Here is a 21,788-nt window from a genome sequence, read left to right as displayed (position 1 = left end):
AAGTTACAAAGTTGGTTGTTATTTAAAGCTATTGAACAATGTAAAAAGTTTTCAAGTCTTTTTTATTTAAGTCAAATGCATGCTATATTTGTTATAAACATACATATGATATACACTCAACAAAAGTTTTACGACCACTATAATACACTACACACCTGGTGTGTTTAATAGTCTCTATTGAAGCAATATAGTATATTAATACATGCGAAAGGTGCTTTTACCTATAAATATATATAAAAATATGTTTACTATTATTATAAAAAGCTTCTACAACAGTGTAATGAGATATATTAAACACTGAAAGGTTAATGCAAGTATACATAAGGTTAAATTGGCTGAATTTTAAATTTTCAAAAATAAAAAAAATCATCAGTTTAGACAGTTTTATTTTTATTTTTTTGGTAGACTGCTCACTTTTCATGCTTTTATTTTTATTTTTATTTATCCCCCCCGACTCAATTTTTTTGTAAAATTTTCCGTAAAACAAATAATTAAAAAATGCTGGCCTTAGTTGTCTGTAGAACACTGAAGCATTATTTTCCAAGAAAAATGAACATTTGATATCTACCTCAAATGATTAAAAGCTTATTGAACAAGAGTTATTTGATGGTACCATTGTTTCATTTTACCATAAACATTTTGTTTATAAAACAAGTCTTCAAAGAGATAATTAATGATGTTGAAACATATTGTTTTTCTTTTATGCATGTACTTTACTGGCATGTTTTTCGCGATCTGTTTGTCATGTCTTTACTGAATGTATTTGCTAATACCCCAACCTTTTGATATGTTTGCTTAAGAAATAGTTGTGTACAATTTGCGTTCTTTAAAAATCAATACATATAGCTCGTCTTACTTCAAAATGTGCTGATTTATTGATAAGAAACATGCAGTAATTTCATTTACAGAGTTATTTCAAGTTCTTTGTTAACAACTTTTCTATACTGGCAGATTAACTACACTAAAAGGTGACCTATTTAAAGCTGAATTAAATAGCTTGCAGGATTTTAATATAGTGTTTAATAAAACTTGATCAATATCCAAATGAGATTTTCTCTCTTTTGAATAGTGTGTAAAATGGCTTCTTGATAATAAAATAATAATTGGTTCCACACAGGTATTTCGGTTATGACTATGTCTGTAATTGTAATATCAAGCAATGACATTTGAGGTCAGCTGTCTAATACCTCTTAATAAATCCTTTAACTGTTAGATGTAAATATCACACATGCAATCATTGCATGCGAACTATATCAAAAGCAATTATTCTCCAAACATAACTATCATAATGATCTTTCTTACCTACCATGCATTGTTATCAAGTGCTGTGGTATTTTTATGCTCCTCGAAAATATTTCGGTGGAGCATATAGTTGCTAGTTTGTAGTTCCTTCCTTCCATCACACTCCAATATTCCTTCCTTCCGTCACACTTTTGCTACCGTTTCTCATAGCGCCTTCAATACTTTACCAATCGCTTTCATATTTGGCATGTAATTACCTTGCATGGACCTCTACCTTTTGATGAGGTTTGAGGTCATTGGGGTCAAGGTCACCGAGGCTAATAATAGACTTCCTTCTGTCACACTTTTGCTACCATTTCTCATAGCACCTTCAATACTTAACCAATCGCTTTCATATTAAGCATGTAGGTACCTTGCATGGACCTCTACCTTTTGATGAGGTTTGAGGTCACTGGGGTCAAGGTCAAGGTCACCGAGGCTAATAATAGACTTCCTTCTGTCACACTTTTGCTACCGTTTCTCATAGCACCTTCAATACTTAACCAATCGCTTTCATATTTAGCATGTAGGTACCTTGCATGGACCTCTACCTTTTGATGAGGTTTGAGGTCACTGGGGTCAAGGTCAAGGTCACCGAGGCTAATAATAGACATCCTTCTGTCACACTTTTGCTACCGTTTCTCATAGCACCTTCAATACTTAACCAATTGCTTTCATATTTAGCATGTAGGTACCTTGCATGGACCTCTACCTTTTGATGAGGTTTGAGGTCACTGGGGTCAAGGTCAAGGTCACCGAGGCTAATAATAGACTTCCTTCTGTCGCACTTTTGCTACCGTTTCTCATAGCACCTTCAATACTTAACCAATCGATTTCAAATTTGGCATGAAGGTACCTTGCATGGACCTCTACCTTTTGATGAGGTTTGAGGTCACTGGGGTCAAGGTCACCGAGGCTAATAATAGACTTCCTTCTGTCACACTTTTGCCACCGTTTCTCATAGCGCCTTTAATACTTTACCAATCGCTTTCATATTTGGCATGTAGGTACCTTGCATGGACCTCTACATTTTGATGAGGTTTGAGGTCACTGGGTCAAGGTCATCGAGGCTAATAATAGATTTTTTAGGTGTTTATTAACACATACATTGACAAAGAGCATCATCGGGGAGCATCCATCAGTTTCACTGATATTCTTGTTTGACTGTTTGTTAGTGCAAGTGCAATATAAAAACAGAGCGAAGACGGTGTAGAAAGTCTATTGGTAAGATACTGGAAAGTTTCTGCTGAAATAAATGTTGAAGGAACTGTTGACTGAATGAAAATCTTAAAGGCTATCAAAAAGAAAAGTGTTTTTTCTACATAAGTACAAATAAATGAAACAAGAAGTGGTGAAATATTGCAAACCATCATTATATCAATTGAAAAATCAGAAATATGTATCAAGGGAGCTTGATATTTTGTGAGCAAGTAAATGCCCGGATGTAAATGTTATTTCTGATTGGCTAGACGTTTATTTATGCTTTTGTTTTTGGCTAGAAGTTTATTCATGCTCTTGTTTTAATTAACATTATCATCACATTATTACTATGTTCAAGACTGAACAACTTTTTCATTCAGAAGCTAAGGTCAAATGAATATCCTTCTTTCTTTTTTTTGTTCCTATTCATTATACTGTTACGATCGCTTCATTTTCATTTAAGCAGAAAGGAACAATTCGTTGTTGTTGTGTTGTTATTGTTGTTGTCTTATTTACCAACTTTGTTACATATGCAAAATATTACATGCACGCTCTATTTTGGAGCACAGGTTCTGAAGTTTTTAATCCTGTTCAAATGATGCAAATAATTTCAAATAATATGCAACATAGTTTGCAGATAAATATCAAAATACTGTAGTTTGACCTCCCCATCTATTGCCCTCAAAATTTGCTAGGTAAATGTTTGCAGTCACAAAGTTTTACGATATTACAGCCCTAAAAAACTCAACAATCTTCTGCAAAAACAGAGAAAATTATTAATTTGCTACATTTATTTAAAGTAACGTACTCCATTAAGAAATACATTGATAAAGTATGTTATCTCAAAATCAAATATGACGAGATTCACTTTGTTCAAAACACATAATTGAGTATGCAAAAAGTTACCAGAAAATGTTAGAATGATGGCATATATGAAACAAGTTGTGAAACTACGATAATTAATCAAAATCTCGTTCCCATCCACGTTTTAAGGGAATTGTTAATAGATTTTGGCATTTTTCAAATGTCATTAGATATGATTGCTTAAAAATCTTCTTTTTTTAAAGACTTAACTAATTTTTATAGTAAGAAAAAAAGTTGAACAAAAACAGCTGACGTTGCCGGTATTCCAACCCGTATCGTCTTGGTCTGTAATCAGATGCGCTACCACTTATTTTTAATATAATCTGAGATGACACTGCACATGTTTTAAGACCAGTTTTCGCAGAACGCAGCTTGTTTAATGATCTCCTCTCTAGCTCTCTTTCATAACAGGTTACCTGTTCATGTATTGTCATCACAGGTTACCTGTTCATATTTTTTTGACACAGGTTACCTGTTCATGTATTTGTGTCACAAGTTATGTGTTCATGTATAATCACCACAGGTTATGTGTTCATATGTTGTTATCACAGGTTATGTGTTCATATGTTGTTATCACAGGTTACGTGTTCATGTGTTGTTATCACAGGTTACATGTCCATATGTTGTTATCACAGGTTACGTGTTCATATGTTGTTATCACAGGTTACTTGTTAATATGTTGTTGTCACAGGTTACATGTTCATATGTTGTTATCACAAGTTACGTGTTCATATGTTGTTATCACAGTTAACATGTACATGTATTTTCATCACAAGTTATGTGTTCATATATTGTTATCACAGGTTACTTGTTCATATGTTGTTGTCACGGGTTACGTGTTTATATGTTGTTATCACAAGTTACGTGTTCATATGTTGTTATCACAAGTTACGTGTTCATATGTTGTTATCACAAGTTACGTGTTCATATGTTGTTATCACAGTTAACATGTACATGTATGTTCATCACAGGTTATGTATTCATATATTGCTATCATATGTAAGGTGATCATGTATTTTCATCACAGATTACATGTATTTTCAGAGCCACCAGGTGCTGTTGATGGAGGGGAGGGTCGGACACAGCTGGCTAGGGGCACCTCGCCCGCCCAGCTACCCAGGTCAGACTCCACTAATAGTATCGACTCTACGAGCACACCACGTGGAGAGGTAGAGCAGCCAGGGGGCCTTGCCAATGATGCAGAAAAAGTCAAACTGGGACTAATGTTCCAGGCACGCAATCTTGATGAACGAGTAAGTGGACTAACATTTTAATGGTGTATTAAAGTGTATAAACATAAAATCATGAATATACTTTTTGTTTATGAATAAACATCTGAAAACAATTCACATTTAAGTGCAAAGCATCAAATCTAGGTAAGTACCAGGTACTTCCTATGTTTGTTATAAAGTTCATATTTATGCCCCCCTTCGAAGAAGAGGGGGTATATTGTTTTGCAAATGTCAGTCCGTCCGTCCGTATGTCCGTCCACCAGATGTTTTCTGGATGATAACTCAAGAACGCTTAGGCCTAGGATTATGAAACTTCATAGGTACATTGATAATGACTCGCAGATGACCCCTATTGATTTTCAGGTCACAAGAACAAAGGTCAAGGTCACGGTGACCCGAAATAGTAAAATGGTTTCCGGATGATAACTCAAGAACGCTTATGCCTAGGATCATGAAACTTCATAGGTACATTGATCATGACTCGCAGCTGACCCCTATTGATTTTCAGGTCACTATGTCAAAGGTCAAGGTCACAGTGACCCGAAATAGTAAAATGGTTTCCGGATGATAACTCAAGAACGCTTATGCCTAGGATCATGAAACTTCATGGGTACATTGATCATGACTCGCAGATGACCCCTATTGATTTTCAGGTCACTAGGTCAAAGGTCAAGGTCACGGTGACTCAACTTAGAAAAATGGTTTCCGGATGATAACTCAAGAACGCTTACGCCTAGGATCATGAAACTTCATAGGTACATTGATCATGACTTGCAGATGACCCCTATTGACTTTCAGGTCACTAGGTCAAAGGTCAAGGTCACGGTGACTTGACACAGTAAAATGGTTTCCGGATGATAAGTCAAGAAAGCTTACGCCTAGGATCATGAAACGTCATACGTACATTGATCATGACTCGCAGATGACCCCTATTGATTTTCAGGTCACTAGGTTAAAGGTCAAGGTCACAGTGCCAAAAAATGTATTCACACAATGGCTGCCACTACAACTGACAGCCCATATGGGGGGCATGCATGTTTTACAAACAGCCCTTGTAATTATTATATTAAATTGATTATATTAATTTTTATGCCCCCCTTCGAAGAAGAGGGGGTATATTGTTTTGCACATGTCAGTCCGTCCGTATAAAACATAAAATCATGAATATACTTTTTGTTTATGAATAAACATCTGAAAACAATTCACATTTAAGTGCAAAGCATCAAATCTAGGTAAGTACCAGGTACTTCCTATGTTTGTTACAAAGTTCATATTTATGCCCCCCTTCGAAGAAGAGGGGGTATATTGTTTTGCAAATGTCAGTCCGTCCGTCCGTATGTCCGTCCACCAGATGTTTTCTGGATGATAACTCAAGAACGCTTAGGCCTAGGATTATGAAACTTCATAGGTACATTGATAATGACTCGCAGATGACCCCTATTGATTTTCAGGTCACAAGAACAAAGGTCAAGGTCACGGTGACCCGAAATAGTAAAATGGTTTCCGGATGATAACTCAAGAACGCTTATGCCTAGGATCATGAAACTTCATAGGTACATTGATCATGACTCGCAGCTGACCCCTATTGATTTTCAGGTCACTATGTCAAAGGTCAAGGTCACAGTGACCCGAAATAGTAAAATGGTTTCCGGATGATAACTCAAGAACGCTTATGCCTAGGATCATGAAACTTCATGGGTACATTGATCATGACTCGCAGATGACCCCTATTGATTTTCAGGTCACTAGGTCAAAGGTCAAGGTCACGGTGACTCAACTTAGAAAAATGGTTTCCGGATGATAACTCAAGAACGCTTACGCCTAGGATCATGAAACTTCATAGGTACATTGATCATGACTTGCAGATGACCCCTATTGACTTTCAGGTCACTAGGTCAAAGGTCAAGGTCACGGTGACTTGACACAGTAAAATGGTTTCCGGATGATAAGTCAAGAAAGCTTACGCCTAGGATCATGAAACGTCATACGTACATTGATCATGACTCGCAGATGACCCCTATTGATTTTCAGGTCACTAGGTTAAAGGTCAAGGTCACAGTGCCAAAAAATGTATTCACACAATGGCTGCCACTACAACTGACAGCCCATATGGGGGGCATGCATGTTTTACAAACAGCCCTTGTAATTATTATATTAAATTGATTATATTAATTTTTATGCCCCCCTTCGAAGAAGAGGGGGTATATTGTTTTGCACATGTCAGTCCGTCCGTATGTCCGTCCGTCCACCAGATGGTTTCCGGATGATAACTCAAGAACGCTTAGGCCTAGGATCATGAAACTTCATAGGTACATTGATCATGACTCGCAGATGATCCCTATAGATTTTCAGGTCACTAGGTCAAGGTCATGGTGACCCGAAATAGTAAAATGGTTTCCGGATGATAACTCAAGAACGCTTATGCCTAGGATCATGAAACTTTTATAGGTACATTGATCATGACTCGCAGATGACCCCTATTGATTTTCAGGTCACTAGGTCAAAGGTCAAGGTCACGGTGACCCGAAATAGTAAAATGGTTTCTGGATGATAACTCAAGAACGCTTATGCTTAGGATCATGAAACTTCATAGGTACATTGATCATGACTCGCAGATGACCCCTATTGATTTTCAGGTCACTAGGTCAAAGGTCAAGGTCACGGTGACTCAACTTAGAAAAATGGTTTCCGGATGATAACTCAAAAAAGCTTACGCCTAGGATCATGAAACTTCATAGGTACATTGATCATGACTCGCAGATGACCTCTATTGACTTTCAGGTCACTAGGTCAAAGGTCAAGGTCACGGTGACTTGACGCAGTAAAATGGTTTCCGGATGATAAGTCAAGAAAGCTTACGCCTAGGATCATGAAACGTCATAGGTACATTGATCATGACTCACAGATGACCCCTATTGATTTTCAGGTCACTAGGTCAAAGGTCAAGGTCACAGTGCCAAAAAATGTATTCACACAATGGCTGCCACTACAACTGACAGCCCATATGGGGGGCATGCATGTTTTACAAACAGCCCTTGTAATTATTATATTTAATTGATTATATTAATTTTTATGCCCCCCTTCGAAGAAGAGGAGATATATTGTTTTGCACATGTCAGTCCGTCCGTATGTCTGTCCGTTCGTCCACCAGATGGTTTCCGGATGATAACTCAAGAACGCTTAGGCCTAGGATCATGAAACTTCATAGGTACATTGATCATGACTTGCAGATGACCCCTATTGATTTTCAGGTCACTAGGTCAAAGGTCAAGGTCACAGTGACCCGAAATAGTAAAATGGTTTCTGGATGGTAACTCAAGAATGCTTATGCCTAGGATCATGAAACTTCATAGGTACATTTATCTTGACTCGCAGATGACCCCTATTGATTTTCAGGTCACTAGGTCAAAGGTCAAGGTCACAGTGACTCAAAATAGTGAAATGGTTTCCGGATGATAACTCAAGAATGCTTACGCCTGGGATCATGAAACTTCATAGGAACATTGATCATGACTGGCAGATGACCCCTATAGATTTTCAGGTCACTACGTCAAAGGTCAAGGTCACAGTGACTCGAAACAGTAAAATGGTTTCAGGATGATAACTCAAGAATGCTTACGCCTACGATCATGAAACTTCATAGGTACATTGATCATGACTGGCAGATGACCCCTATTGATTTTCAGGTCACTAGGTCAAAGGTCAAGGCCACAGTGACTCGAAATAGTAAAATTGTTTCCGGATGATAATCAAGAATGCTTAAGCCTATGATCATGAAACTTCATAGGTACATTGATCATGACTCGCAGATGACCCCTATTAATTTTCAGGTCACTAGGTCAAAGGTCAAGGTCACAGTGACTCGAAACAGTTAAATGGTTTCCTGATGATAACTCAAGAATAATTAGGCCTAGGATCATGAAACTTCATAGGTACATTGATCATGACTCGCAGATGACCCCTATTGATTTTCAGGTCACTAGGTCAAAGGTCAAGGTCACAGTGACAAAAACGTATTCACACAATGGCTGCCACTACAACTGACAGCCCATATGGGGGGCATGCATGTTTTACAAACAGCCCTTGTTTAATCTGAATTGTGTGGACAAAGACATTTTTATCTTGAAAATATTGGTATCCTTGTTGGAATTTAATTCCTTGGTTGTAAAATTAATCAAACACTCTTTGTTTTTAATGGGATTGTTTTAAGGATTATATACACACGTGACAATAAGATTGGTTACAAAGTGACTCTTTTGTGAACAACGTGCCCGTGTTTGAACATTGATAACTCTGACCTATACTCACAGTAACTCAATAGGACAGCCATTAAAGCATAAACTCCTTTGTAGATTTTAAGAATATTTGTCCTGCGATGGTAAACAGCAACGCAAACACACTCCACTCCTCAAATTGCTTGAGACCTTTGACAACAATTGAAACATAATCAGGGTGCTGATAATGAAAGTGCTATAAGTTCAATATATAACAGTGTCAACATTTGTTATAATTTATGAAAGTTTGCGTGAATATGTTTATGTGCTCAATATTGAGGTCAACATTGATGATCAGACAGATTACCATACTGATAATTTGTGCAATGGCCCTTGAATTATCTGAAAGTGACCTATGAGCTGTTGCGATTCCATAAGTGTAATATCCAGAAATAGACCTTTGAGCTGTTTCCATTCTGTAAGTCTTAAATCTAAAGTAGACGTTTCAATTGTGTACATTCTGTAAGTTTAATATCCAGAAATAGACCTTTGAGCTGTTTCCATTCTGTAAGTCTTAAATCTAAAGTAGACATTTGAACTGTGTACATTCTGTAAGTGTAACATCCAGAAATAGACTTTTGAGCTGTTCCATTTATACGTTCATCATCCAGAAATAGACATTCGAGCTGTTTGCATTTAATAAGTCTTACATCCAATTGACTTCAAACTTCATGAACATGTTTCTAATAAATATACAATGGCTTTTTATGCTGTTTCCGCTCTGTATTGTCAACAGTTTACATTTGATATGCCTTAACAAGTGGTATTATTCTGCATATTTTTATTGCCAGGGGTAAAAGATCTTATCACATTAACATTACACCATGGTTTAAGTTTTTCAGTATAATTATTTAAAATTTAAAGCAAACCTTCTTTTCAAGTTTCGTATATTTTTGACAAAGCAGCCTTAACAGCAGTGGTTTCCATGAGTGACATGCATTCTACCTTCTGAACAAGTGCATATTTTGAAGAGGATTTGTCATGTGCGTGTTTTTCCACTTGATTACACTAAAATCACCATAAACTGTTCAATCACTGCTGTCTGACATTGATGTTTGGAAGTTTGGGCCGCATACTTTAACCAAGCTATTTGAGTTTTATGTCCATGTTTAGATACAAATTGCAGTTGGAGATCCAGGAATCAATATTTAAGGATATTTAATTGACATTTAAGTGCAGCAGTGATTTAGTTAAATCAATCGGTAATTTAGAACATATTTGTGTGATATTTTCAATTTTGTCAGTGATATTTTATATCTTCATTGACGGAGTGACCACATGTCTGTCCAACATATAATTGGAGCAAACAAGATCAAACACGTGCCATTTCATTTTAATATTCAAATTGTTTTTTTGTTCACAGCTGGCGATTTACATCTCTGTCAGTGTATAACATACAAATGATTGTCCACATATATTGATAAAACATACATAAAGCCAATGTAATTTTCATATAAAAGTGAGTAGCAGTATTGTTTCTTAGACATAAAAGGAGAAGTTTTCAGTGATTCCTGTTCTATGAATTGTATCATTGTTAACCTGAAAACTAACATTCAGTGATTCTTCATTCCTTCCAGATGCAATCCTTCCAAAGCCTTCTGGGTGACAACCAGCTGTCCGTGGAGGAACAGGAGACGGTGTTTGACAAGATCCGTACGGACCATGAGAAGCTGCGCCGGGACTACCTGCAGTCCAAGGAGGACTACACGGTGCTGCGCCGCTCCACGCCGGCTGGCCTTGATGTGGCCTTCGACCAGGAGAAGGAACTGGAGGGCCAGCTCTTCCAGATAGGCATGAAGTTTGATGAGATCCACGAGAAAGTAGACGAGAATCTGAAAGAGAAGTCTGCCAAACGGCAGCCCTTCCAACAGAAACGCAGAGAGAGTGCTGACTTAAACACCTCAATGGACGCCGACCCGTCCACTGAGAATTTGAAAAAGAAGATTGCTGGTGTGAGTGCAGGAAATCACATGCTGGAACCGCGGCGAGATCCAGTGTTGGATGACAAGCTGAAGCGTCTCCATGACGACTATAACGCCCTGATGGATCGGTACCGCAGGCTCAAACAGATGGCAAAGACTCCTGAACGGGAACAGGAAATAGACAACCTCGTCAAGGTAAGAATACAGGATCCCATCTACCTGTTACCTATTATTTTTAGAGTTTACAGCAGATTTTGTACTTTTAAAATGTAATTATCTATAATCTATGTACTTTCATAAGCAATGACAACTGCAAATAAACCAGTTATAATGAATTGTATGTAGACAATTGAATCCAAATAAGAGTCTTTATTATCTTTGGTTTATCTTTCATTAACTCAAAATATTTAAATGTATTTCTGCAATACTCATATTGTAAACATTCCCAGTTAATGTTGTCACTTCATTGACTGTAAGTGTATCCTGTCTACATTCCCTTAGAGATATATGTGTATCCTGTCTACATTCCCGTAGAGATATATGTGTTCCCGTAGAGATATATGTGTATCCTGTCTATATTCCCGTAGAGATATATGTGTATCCTGTCTATATTCCCGTAGAGATATATGTGTTCCCGTAGAGATATATGTGTATCCTGTCTATATTCCTGTAGAGATATATGTGTATCCTGTCTATATTCCCGTAGAGATATATGTGTATCCTGTCTACATTCCCGTAGAGATATATGTGTTCCCGTAGAGATATATGTGTATCCTGTCTAAATTCCCGTAGAGATATATGTGTATCCTGTCTATATTCCTGTAGGGATATATGTGTATCCTGTCTATATTCCTGTAGAGATATATGTGTATCCTGTCTATATTCCTGTAGTGATATATGTGTATCCTGTCTACATTACTGTAGGGATATATGTGTATCCTGTCTATATTCCTGTAGAGATATATGTGTATCCTGTCTATATTCCTGTAGGGATATATATGTATCCTGTCTATATTCCTGTAGTGATATATGTGTATCCTGTCTACATAACTGTAGGGATATATGTGTATCCTGTCTATATTCCTGTAGAGATATATGTGTATCCTGTCTATATTCCTGTAGGGATATATGTGTATCCTGTCTATATTCCTGTAGTGATATATGTGTATCCTGTCTATATTCCTGTAGGGATATATGTGTATCCTGTCTATATTCCTGTAGAGATATATGTGCATCCTGTCTATATTCCTGTAGGGATATATGTGTATCCTGTCTATATTCCTGTAGAGATATATGTGCATCCTGTCTATATTCCTGTAGTGATATATGTGTATCCTGTCTATATTCCTGTAGAGATATATGTGTATCCTGTCTATATTCCTGTAGAGATATATGTGTATCCTGTCTATATTCCTGTAGAGATATATGTGTATCCTGTCTATATTCCTGTAGGGATATATGTGTATCCTGTCTATATTCCTGTAGGGATATATGTGTATCCTGTCTATATTCCTGTAGAGATATATGTGTATCCTGTCTATATTCCTGTAGAGATATATGTGTATCCCGTCTATATTCCTGTAGGGATATATATGTATCCTGTCTATATTCCTGTAGGGATATATGTGTATCCTGTCTATATTCCCGTAGAGATATATGTGTATCCTGTCTATATTCCTGTAGGGATATATGTGTATCCTGTCTATATTCCTGTAGAGATATATGTGTATCCTGTCTATATTCCTGTAGAGATATATGTGTATCCTGTCTATATTCCTGTAGGGATATATGTGTATCCTGTCTATATTCCTGTAGAGATATATATGTATCCTGTCTATATTCCTGTAGAGATATATGTGTATCCTGTCTATATTCCTGTAGGGATATATGTGTATCCTGTCTATATTCCTGTAGTGATATATGTGTATCCTGTCTATATTCCTGTACGGATATATGTGCATCCTGTCTATATTCCTGTAGGGATATATGTGTATCCTGTCTATATTCCTGTAGGGATATATGTGCATCCCGTCTATATTCCTGTATGGATATATGTGCATCCTGTCTATATTCCTGTAGGGATATATGTGTATCCTGTCTATATTCCTGTAGGGATATATGTGTATCCTGTCTATATTCCTGTATGGATATATGTGCATCCTGTCTATATTCCTGTAGGGATATATGTGTATCCTGTCTATATTCCTGTAGGGATATATGTGTATCCTGTCTATATTCCTGTAGGGATATATGTGTATCCTGTCTATATTCCTGTAGAGATATATGTGTATTCTATCTATATTCATGTAGAGATATTTGTGAATCTTGTTTACATTCCTGTTGGGATATACACATTTCTTGTCTACATTCCTGTATAGATATGTGTATCCAGTCTACATTCTTGATGGGATATACACATTTCTTGTCTACATTCCTGTATAGATATTTGTGTATCCAGTCTACTTTCTTGAAGGGATATACACATTTCGTGTATATCCTGTAGAGATATTTGTGTATCCAGTCTATACATTTATTCCTTTTGGGATATGTGTGTGTCGAGTCTATATTAGTGTTGGGATATTTGTACATCCAGTCTACATTCCTGTTGGGATATACTTGTATTTGGTTTTCAGAAGCTGCACATAATCTGTGATGAGGAACCAGATATTTTCAGACTGCCCAATGAACTCCTGTCTGGGTATGTAAATATGCTGGCTAATTTCTTGTGCATCTATTTACATCGTTTGATGTAAGTTACTAAGGTTGATTTTCTATTCTTGGAAGCAATACAATTATCAGAAATTCTAAAAAAAGATACAGGAATACATTTGAATTACGGATGCAAGAGGTTAACCTACAGAAATGACCAGTTTACCGGTTACATTTTCGGGAAAAGGATAACATGAACAAAAGTTTTGATTATGCTTTTTATATGCTTTTTAATGACACAATTCGTACGATTTTATGTTTTGCGTCTGACATACTGCCAACTTGCGCTGTCGACTAGTTAGAACAACATGCTGCATTATGACACGATAATAAATAACATCTCAACAAAAAAATAACTCAGCAATAAATCAGTACCTTAGTGGCTACAAACATTTTGATAATGGGCGCTATTGGTTTTTTGAATTTTGAAAATTTGACTAGCAAACTGCGGGGAGTGGGGGCTATTAGCGAAGACATCATTGACACATGTATCTACCTCGCGATGAAAATCAGTTGAGAAATTGGATGGCTTATTTTGATGTTTTGTTAACCACTTTCCAGCACAGTCATGTTACCAAGGCTCGCAACCATATCAGCCACAAGCTAATTGACAAAGTCATTTTCTTGACTAAATGAACACTTTTGTTATGTGCATGTTCTGCATGTATGTTCGCTGATTTGTTTGAACTGTGTGTTGGACTGGTTTAACAATTATTTAAAATCATTTTTATATTAAGTTAATTATGGTAAAAAAAAACACAAAACAGAATAAACAAAGAAACACAACATTGTTTTGAGGGATACAAAGCGAACATATATAAGTGGCCCGACCAAAAATATATTAATGACACGTGAAAATGAACATTATAACTTTTAACTTTTTTTTTTTAACACAGGAAAAATTATACAAAATAAAGCTTTCATTTACAAAACTATTTAAATAATGTTATAATAGATTTTTATCAAAAACTGATTTGTTATCAAAGCAAACGATCTCAAATTACTTTCGTTTCTATGGAGAACATGAACCAGCGATATGACATGTTTAACCTATACTAAAACATGTTTACTACTAAAGGTTTTTTGGTTAACTGGTTAATAACTGTTTACGGAAAAAGGTTAAATGGTTAATGTTTTTTTAACCTCTTGCATCCCTAATTTAAATTGTTTTGAAATATGTTGTTACATGTTTTGTTACACCATAAATTGCTTCTGATTTGTTTATGGGGGGAAAACAGTTTTTCTCATAATGCCTTACAATAAAGTACTTGTTGTTGTTGAATTAACATGAAGTTACCAAAGTCCTTCTGCGTCACAAGAGCTTAAACAAGAAAAAAAGCATCATATAAAAAACCTCCCACCAACTCCTGCGGCAGAGAAGTCCAGTCTGGAAAACAAGCTATCTGCAGACAAACGCAAACTACCCGACCCAAAATTTGATAAAGGGGCTGATAAACCCCCTCAGAAATCTCCAGCTAAATCCTACGAGATTTTAACGGCTTCTGAGACCTGGAGTCTGGCTGAGAGTATTGAACGGTATAATGTGGCCTAGCAGAGTGTAGTGTGTAGCCCGCTAGACACTGTATACATACACTGACCGTATCTAGAAAATGTATGCCTTACTTAATCACAATTAGTATCTTGTAATATCAGTCTTGTTTTTCTTCAGCTTATTTTATACTAAGTTAAAATTTCCTTTCTTTAAACTTATTTGGAATAAAACACAGATCAAATTTTGCTTGGTCATGAACACAGTTGTGCAGCACACAGGTCTATATCTGAGGACTATTTCCATATGTATCCTTGTCATTAATGTTAAGAAAGTTGTATTTAAGGTTTCTTATTACACCAACAATGACTTTCTAACAAAATGCATGCTTCCTTTTATTTATTGAAATTGATGTTAAAGGTTTGTGAGCTCTCTGGTATTGGGTGTGACTGTGCTTTAAAGCTTTTTAATGCTTCATATACCAGACACATGAAATAGAACATTAAGTACCCACATTTCAAGTCACAAGTGTATGCATGTCGTGCCTATATCAGCCACATTGGAAGGTATTTGCCCAATATTTTTTAAAGTGGTGAACCGATGTAAACAAATATTCCCATGAATCAATTTAAGTATTATATGCATTCGTTGGCATATCTTTGGAACATTTAGACTATTTGGTATAGGAAAATATGTCTGTAAGAGTACCTTAACCTGCCACTCCTCTTGAAATTTCAAACTGCTGGGAAATATTATTTGTTATGTTCTTTAATCCAAAGCAACTTATATTTATATTCAAAATAATAAACGGCATTTTTTTTTGCAGAGTTAATTCTAGATTTTTTAAAGTGTCTTGGTTGTGTACAATCGTAAATCAGGAATCTTGATAAGCTAATGTTACTTAGACTATTGTTTTCAGTTTTCATTCAGCCTTCAAATATAAGCAGCGCTTACTGTGTTGCCATGTGTTTGAACACTTCTTAATAAATGTTTCTTAGATAATTTAATTGTATAGCCCTTAAACAGATTCTTTGTGTGAGGAAAGGATGCAATTGTATTTTTGAAAGCAGTATCTTACAAGTTTCTTTACTTGAATTAAGAATTTAATTTAATAATACGTGCACTTACATGCTTATGACTTTTTCATCATTAGAAATTTAAATATAAAATAGCTTAAAATAAACAAGAAATATCTTTAAAAAAGATATACGGCGTAAATAGTTTAATGAATGAGATCAAGTATAGCGAATGTCTTTTTCTGTGCAGTTCTTAGCTGCATCACACGCAGTACGGGATGTTACGGGGAGTTTTCGCGGCTTATTTTACATTATAACATATTGCTGGTCATAAACCTATAGATACAAAACAGAAAACCAAAAGAAGAATGGAAGTGAAATTTAAACATATGAGTCAACCGGCCACACGAGAAGTATCCGTATTTATAGGCGCGTTCTTCGAACAAACCTGTTTTAGTGGTTTGTCGGGCATTGATATTTGATTCGATTATTAACAGTATCAATTATCATCGTGCTAATGCTTAAAGTGATATTATGGGCATTTTGCACTGTTGAATTGAGCTGAAAAGAATTAACAGGTCAAAATAGTTAGTTAAAATGTGGTTACTGATTAATTATCTGCAACTCACCTTGCTACCAGTTGTTTATAAAAATATATTTTATATTCGATATTCTTACGTGACCCACCCAGTCCTGTAAGCTGAAATGATCCGTAAAACAATTTCGTGTCTTTGTGTCGTATGAACAAATCTGCACTAAAACTAAATTTAGGTTCAACTCGTAAACGCATGATCAGTTGTCAAACGAAAGTACGGTTGATATTCAAATGCATTATTTTTCTCTTTCTGGTATATTGTTTAAGTATGATGATGCTGATGATTAAATTTATCAACAATAATATTTATCATTGTATTGTTGAAAACACATTAAGAATCTATTATTTACATACCATAATTATATTGCTGAATATCTTCATTTAACATATTTCTGGTCTAAAGAAAATTCCAGGTCACCTAGTTCACGGATAGCGTCTTTATTATATAACGATTATTTTACTGGCCGCCAACTCCGGTGATGACCTGTATATAAACTCTGAATGTCCGCGAATTGACCCGATATACCTCGCGGGTTGAAATGCAATGCTTTAAAGTGAGGCCTCGCTTCCATTGCTCTTTATGCTTTTACATGTTAACATGTTGACAGGAATAAGGAAGTAAGTACTAAATATGAGAACATAGCCTTTTAAGTATAAACGCTCTTGCGCTGGTAATACTCTGAAAATATAAGGTGTACGCACAAACTGTATTGATGTCGAGAATTGAGTGTAAAACTGTTCTATCTATTAAGCCTTTTCATTCGAGATAAAATTGTTTCATACAGTAAAACAGTGTTACAAAGACGCGGATATGTTTCCAATGTTCTGGTGGTATACTCAAATCAGCCAATGGAATAAATGAAGTGTATTCATTCGTACCTAGCCGCGGGAAATTTTATTGGAATTTTATTGGACACTTACAAAGGTCAGGCTAAGGTGAAAAGCTTACGCCGAAAAAGTGTCTTCACATAACACTATGATAACATTTTATCACATACAGTATAACTCAACCATTGAGCATTCATTAACCTAAGATTGCTCAAGCAAATCTCATTGTCTCGGCAAATACTCAATACTTAATTAAGAAATCACCACTTTTATCATTAATAACTAGATAACTTCAGCACTCATTTGGTGTCATATCCTATGCTATATTGATATTTACCCTTCATAAATTGATAAGAAGAATTTAATTAAAGTAAAAATTAATGTACTCTTACTTGTATTACATGTATTTACTTTACCATTGCTGTACACATTACAACAAATAATAATTCTGACATCTCAGAAGGTGTGTTGCACTTTTACTCTTTGAAAGCATACATTATTCAATATAATTATATATGTATATAAAAAACTATATATATATAAATTGACCAGTGAAGGTTTTTATGTTGACCAATTATAAGTCCATGTTTCCAACTTGTAGATATGAACACTTCGTTAACTCAACCATCAATAACTCCAGCATTTCTGTTATCCGGATTCAACCTCAAGTTAAATAAGTTTTACTGTACGCAATTGGGGACCTCACCATTGGGCATGCGCAGTATGATGCCTAGATTTCTCTGTGCCATAGTGTACAAGTACAGTATCATAGGCAAAACAAATGGATGTTATATTGAAATAATTGTTCAAGATTTGTTGTCGGATTTGTTAATGGCCATCAAAAATCTACTGGGTAATCATTGTTTTTGTCCCCTACCTGTTTCACCGGAGGGGACTTATGGTTTGCGCTCTGTGTGTCTGTCTGTCTGTCTGTCACACTTTTCTGGATCCTGCGATAACTTTAAAAGTTCTTCATTTTTTTTCCATGAAACTTGAAACATTGATAGATGGCAATATGGACATTATGCACTTCATTTCATTTTGTTCCTACATCAAAAATTCTGGTTGCTATGGCAAAAAAAAAAAATAAATAAATAAATAATTCTGACAATGGTGTAGCCGGTAGGGGACGTATATTGCTTGGCAATAGTCTTGTTATGCCTCGCCAGAGGCGGAGGGATATTGTTTTGGCGTTGTCCGTCCGTCCGTTCGGCTGTCCATCCGTCCGGCACTTTTGTGTCCGGAGCCATATCTTGGAAGTGCTTTGGCGGATTTCATTGAAACTTTGTATGAGTATATATATGCATAAGAGGATGATGCACGCCAAATGGCATTGTACACCATCTGTTAAAAACAGAGTTATGGCCCTTTTTATCTTGAAAAAATGCTTTTTACTATAGGCACTTTTGTGTCCGGAGCCATATCTTGGAAGTGCTTTGGCGGATTTCATTGAAACTTGGTACGAGTATATATATGCATAGGAGGATGATGCACGCCAAATGGCATTGTATACCATCTGTTAAAAACAGAGTTATGGCCCTTTGTATCTTGAAAAAAATGCTTTTTACTATAGGCACTTTTGTGTCCGGAGCCATATCTTGGAAGTGCTTTGGCAGATTTCATTGAAACTTGGTACGAGTATATATCCCCCGCCAAAGGCGAAGGGATATTGTTTTGGTGTTGTCCGGCTGTTCGTCCGGCTGTCCGTCTGTCCGTCACTTTTGTGTCCGGAGCCATATCTTGGAAGTACTTTTGCGGATTTCATTGATACTTGGTATGAGTATATATATTGATAATAGGATGATGCACGCCAAATGGCATTGTACACCATCTGATAATAACAGAGTTATGGCCCTTTGTATTTTCAAAATGCTTTTTTAGTGTCAAATATAACACTTTTGTGTCCAGAAGTATATAGGCGGGGGATATCAATTCAACGAATTTGCTTGTTTTAAATTGGATTCAATGGGGGATTTAGGGCGGAATTAGGCACTGCACCAGTAGTTATGTAATATAGATAGCTGATTAGAAATTGCTAAGCGTAACAGTGATTGATAGAGAAATTATACATATATGTCAAAAGTGGAAAATGTACATTGGTACCATAATCAAACATTTCATAAATAGCAACTTAGAAGAGGCAGATTTTTTTATAAAATATTCTTGTACCATCATCAGAAACAGCAGCTATGTTGAATTTGTAATCATAATGCAATTGCACTTTTTATACGCCCGTATAAAATACGGGACGTATTATGTGAAACCCCTTGGCGGGCGGGCGGGCGGCGGGCGGGCGGCGGGCGGCGGGCGGAAGGCATCACTTTGTCCGGACTCTAATTCAAATTGTATTCATCCGATCTTCACCAAACTTGGTCAGCAGTTGCATCTAGTTGATATCTAGGCCAAGTTCGAATATGGGTCATGCCGGGTCAAAAACTAGGTCATAGGGTCAATAAGTGCATTTTCAAAGGGGCCACTTTGTCCGGACTCTATTTCAAATTGTATTCATCCGATCTTCACCAAACTTGGTCAGCAGTTGCATCTAGTTGATATATAGGCCAAGTTCGAATATGGGTCATGCCGGGTCAAAAACTAGGTCATAGGGTCAATTAGTGCATTTTCAACGGCGCCACTTTGTCCGGACTCTAATTCAAATTGTATTCATCCGATCTTCACCAAACTTGGTCAGTAGTTGCATCTAGTTGATATCTAGGTCAAGTCCGAATATGGGTAATGCTGGGTCAAAAACTAGGTCAAAGGGTCAATTAGTGCATTTTACTTTGTCCGGACTCTAATTCAAATTGTATAAATCTTATCTTCACCAAACTTGGTCAGTAGTTGCATCTAGTTGATATCTAGGCCAAGTTCGAATATGGGTCATGCCAGGTAAGTTTTTTTTGCTTATTTCCAAAACAAATACATCAATCATCAGTGTATCATCTCCAATGGCACACGAATCGGGCGTATATTGCTCCGTCATGCGGCGCTCTTGTTCTAATTTTTTGTAATAACAAAGTTTCCTGCAGTTTTTGTGTCACTTTTTCAAATTTAAGTTTTGTAAATTATTGAGTTTTATCACATGCCCGAGTAAAACAGCATATACAAATATTATTGTATACATGTTTAAAGCAACATTGTGAGCATTTTGATTAGCTAGATTTTTGTAGACAAATCATATGACATTATTTTGGTGAAGCAGTGCCCCAGATAATAATTTGGGAAATAGGGTTTTCACCCATTGATTTTGAAAAATAGGGTGATTTCATTCTTGAAATAGGGTGAAATGAGTTATAAAAAGGTTTACCTTAAAATCATTGCTGCTTTACTTCTGTTGAAGCTGCACACATGTATTGATTCAATAAAACTGTAAACTATTATAATTAACTTTAATAAACTGATGCTTCATAACTTCTTTAATCCTTGAAACTGTCCATAATAAAAACTTTAAAAAATAATTATGTTAACTGACATCTTCGTAACTGTCAAACATAGACTGATATTTTGGTGCAACAATCGCGGACGTTTTCGACCTCTTTTAGACATATTTATTTCGGATCGTTATAGAAACTGAAAGTACAGACGCTTTACAAAAACATGAACAATGATTGACAGATGAAGTCAGATTGAAAACGAATGTATGTCATCGTAAATAATTTGGTCAGACGCTTTCTTTAAATATGAAATCTGGTCCGCAGAGCGTTTGAATAATTTTGACTGTTTTCCTGCTCCGTCATCCAGGCGCTTGCTAAATGAAACGGTCGCCGCGTTACAATAATAATTCCAAAGAGGAAATACCTAAAATGAGCAAAGCATTTTCAATCGAAGCGATTGTATCGTACGCATTAAATTTGCAGAATGTGCATAAATGTCAAATTGGTTGCGTTTTCAATACGCATGATATTGTATTTCTTTGCGTTTTTAAATATTTTAATAGAGTGAAAGACGCAAATACGCAGCTTATCTGGGGCACTGGTGAAGTTACATCATCTATGTCAAATTACATCATGTCATTAAACTTCTTTTTATCAGCATGTTTTCTCATAGTTTGAAGCTACTTGTATTTGTGTTGTTTAAAGCTTGTGATCTGATACACATTATCATTATGCACCATTATGCACGATATTTGTCAATGAGGCTTATTTTGTAACAAACATTCCTAAACTTGTTGAATGAAATATGGCAGAAAAAGGGAACTTGTGTTAGATCCTTTTATACAGAATTATTTTTGATTAATAGAAGTGCTGTGTATTTTTTCAGCCTTTCCAAATTGTTGTCTATTGACTGATAAACAATAACTAATGAAACTTTATGCTTTAATTATAACATGCAGTGTTGTTTTCAAACATATGATTTCAAAGAATTGATTTAGAATATAGTA

The 21,788-nt window shown here is 36.0% G+C and overlaps 1 protein-coding gene across 2 annotated transcripts in view; it reads left to right on the top strand.

The window, feature by feature from the left end:
* Window positions 1-21,788, top strand: part of LOC127838312 (uncharacterized) — an 87,742-nt gene that overhangs the window by 28,955 nt on the left and 36,999 nt on the right. For both annotated transcript variants that reach the window (XM_052365974.1, XM_052365973.1), the window contains exons 5-8: window positions 4,390-4,598; window positions 10,429-10,968; window positions 13,407-13,471; window positions 14,776-15,018. In XM_052365974.1, the coding sequence (XP_052221934.1) occupies window positions 4,390-4,598; window positions 10,429-10,968; window positions 13,407-13,471; window positions 14,776-15,018 (1,057 nt within the window). The remainder of the gene's footprint in view (window positions 1-4,389; window positions 4,599-10,428; window positions 10,969-13,406; window positions 13,472-14,775; window positions 15,019-21,788) is intronic.

Source organism: Dreissena polymorpha, chromosome 7 (genome assembly GCF_020536995.1).
Source record: "Dreissena polymorpha isolate Duluth1 chromosome 7, UMN_Dpol_1.0, whole genome shotgun sequence".
Classification (NCBI taxonomy): domain Eukaryota; kingdom Metazoa; phylum Mollusca; class Bivalvia; order Myida; family Dreissenidae; genus Dreissena; species Dreissena polymorpha.
Note: the sequence above shows the minus strand (reverse complement) of the source record. Positions and strands in the feature narration are given on the sequence as shown.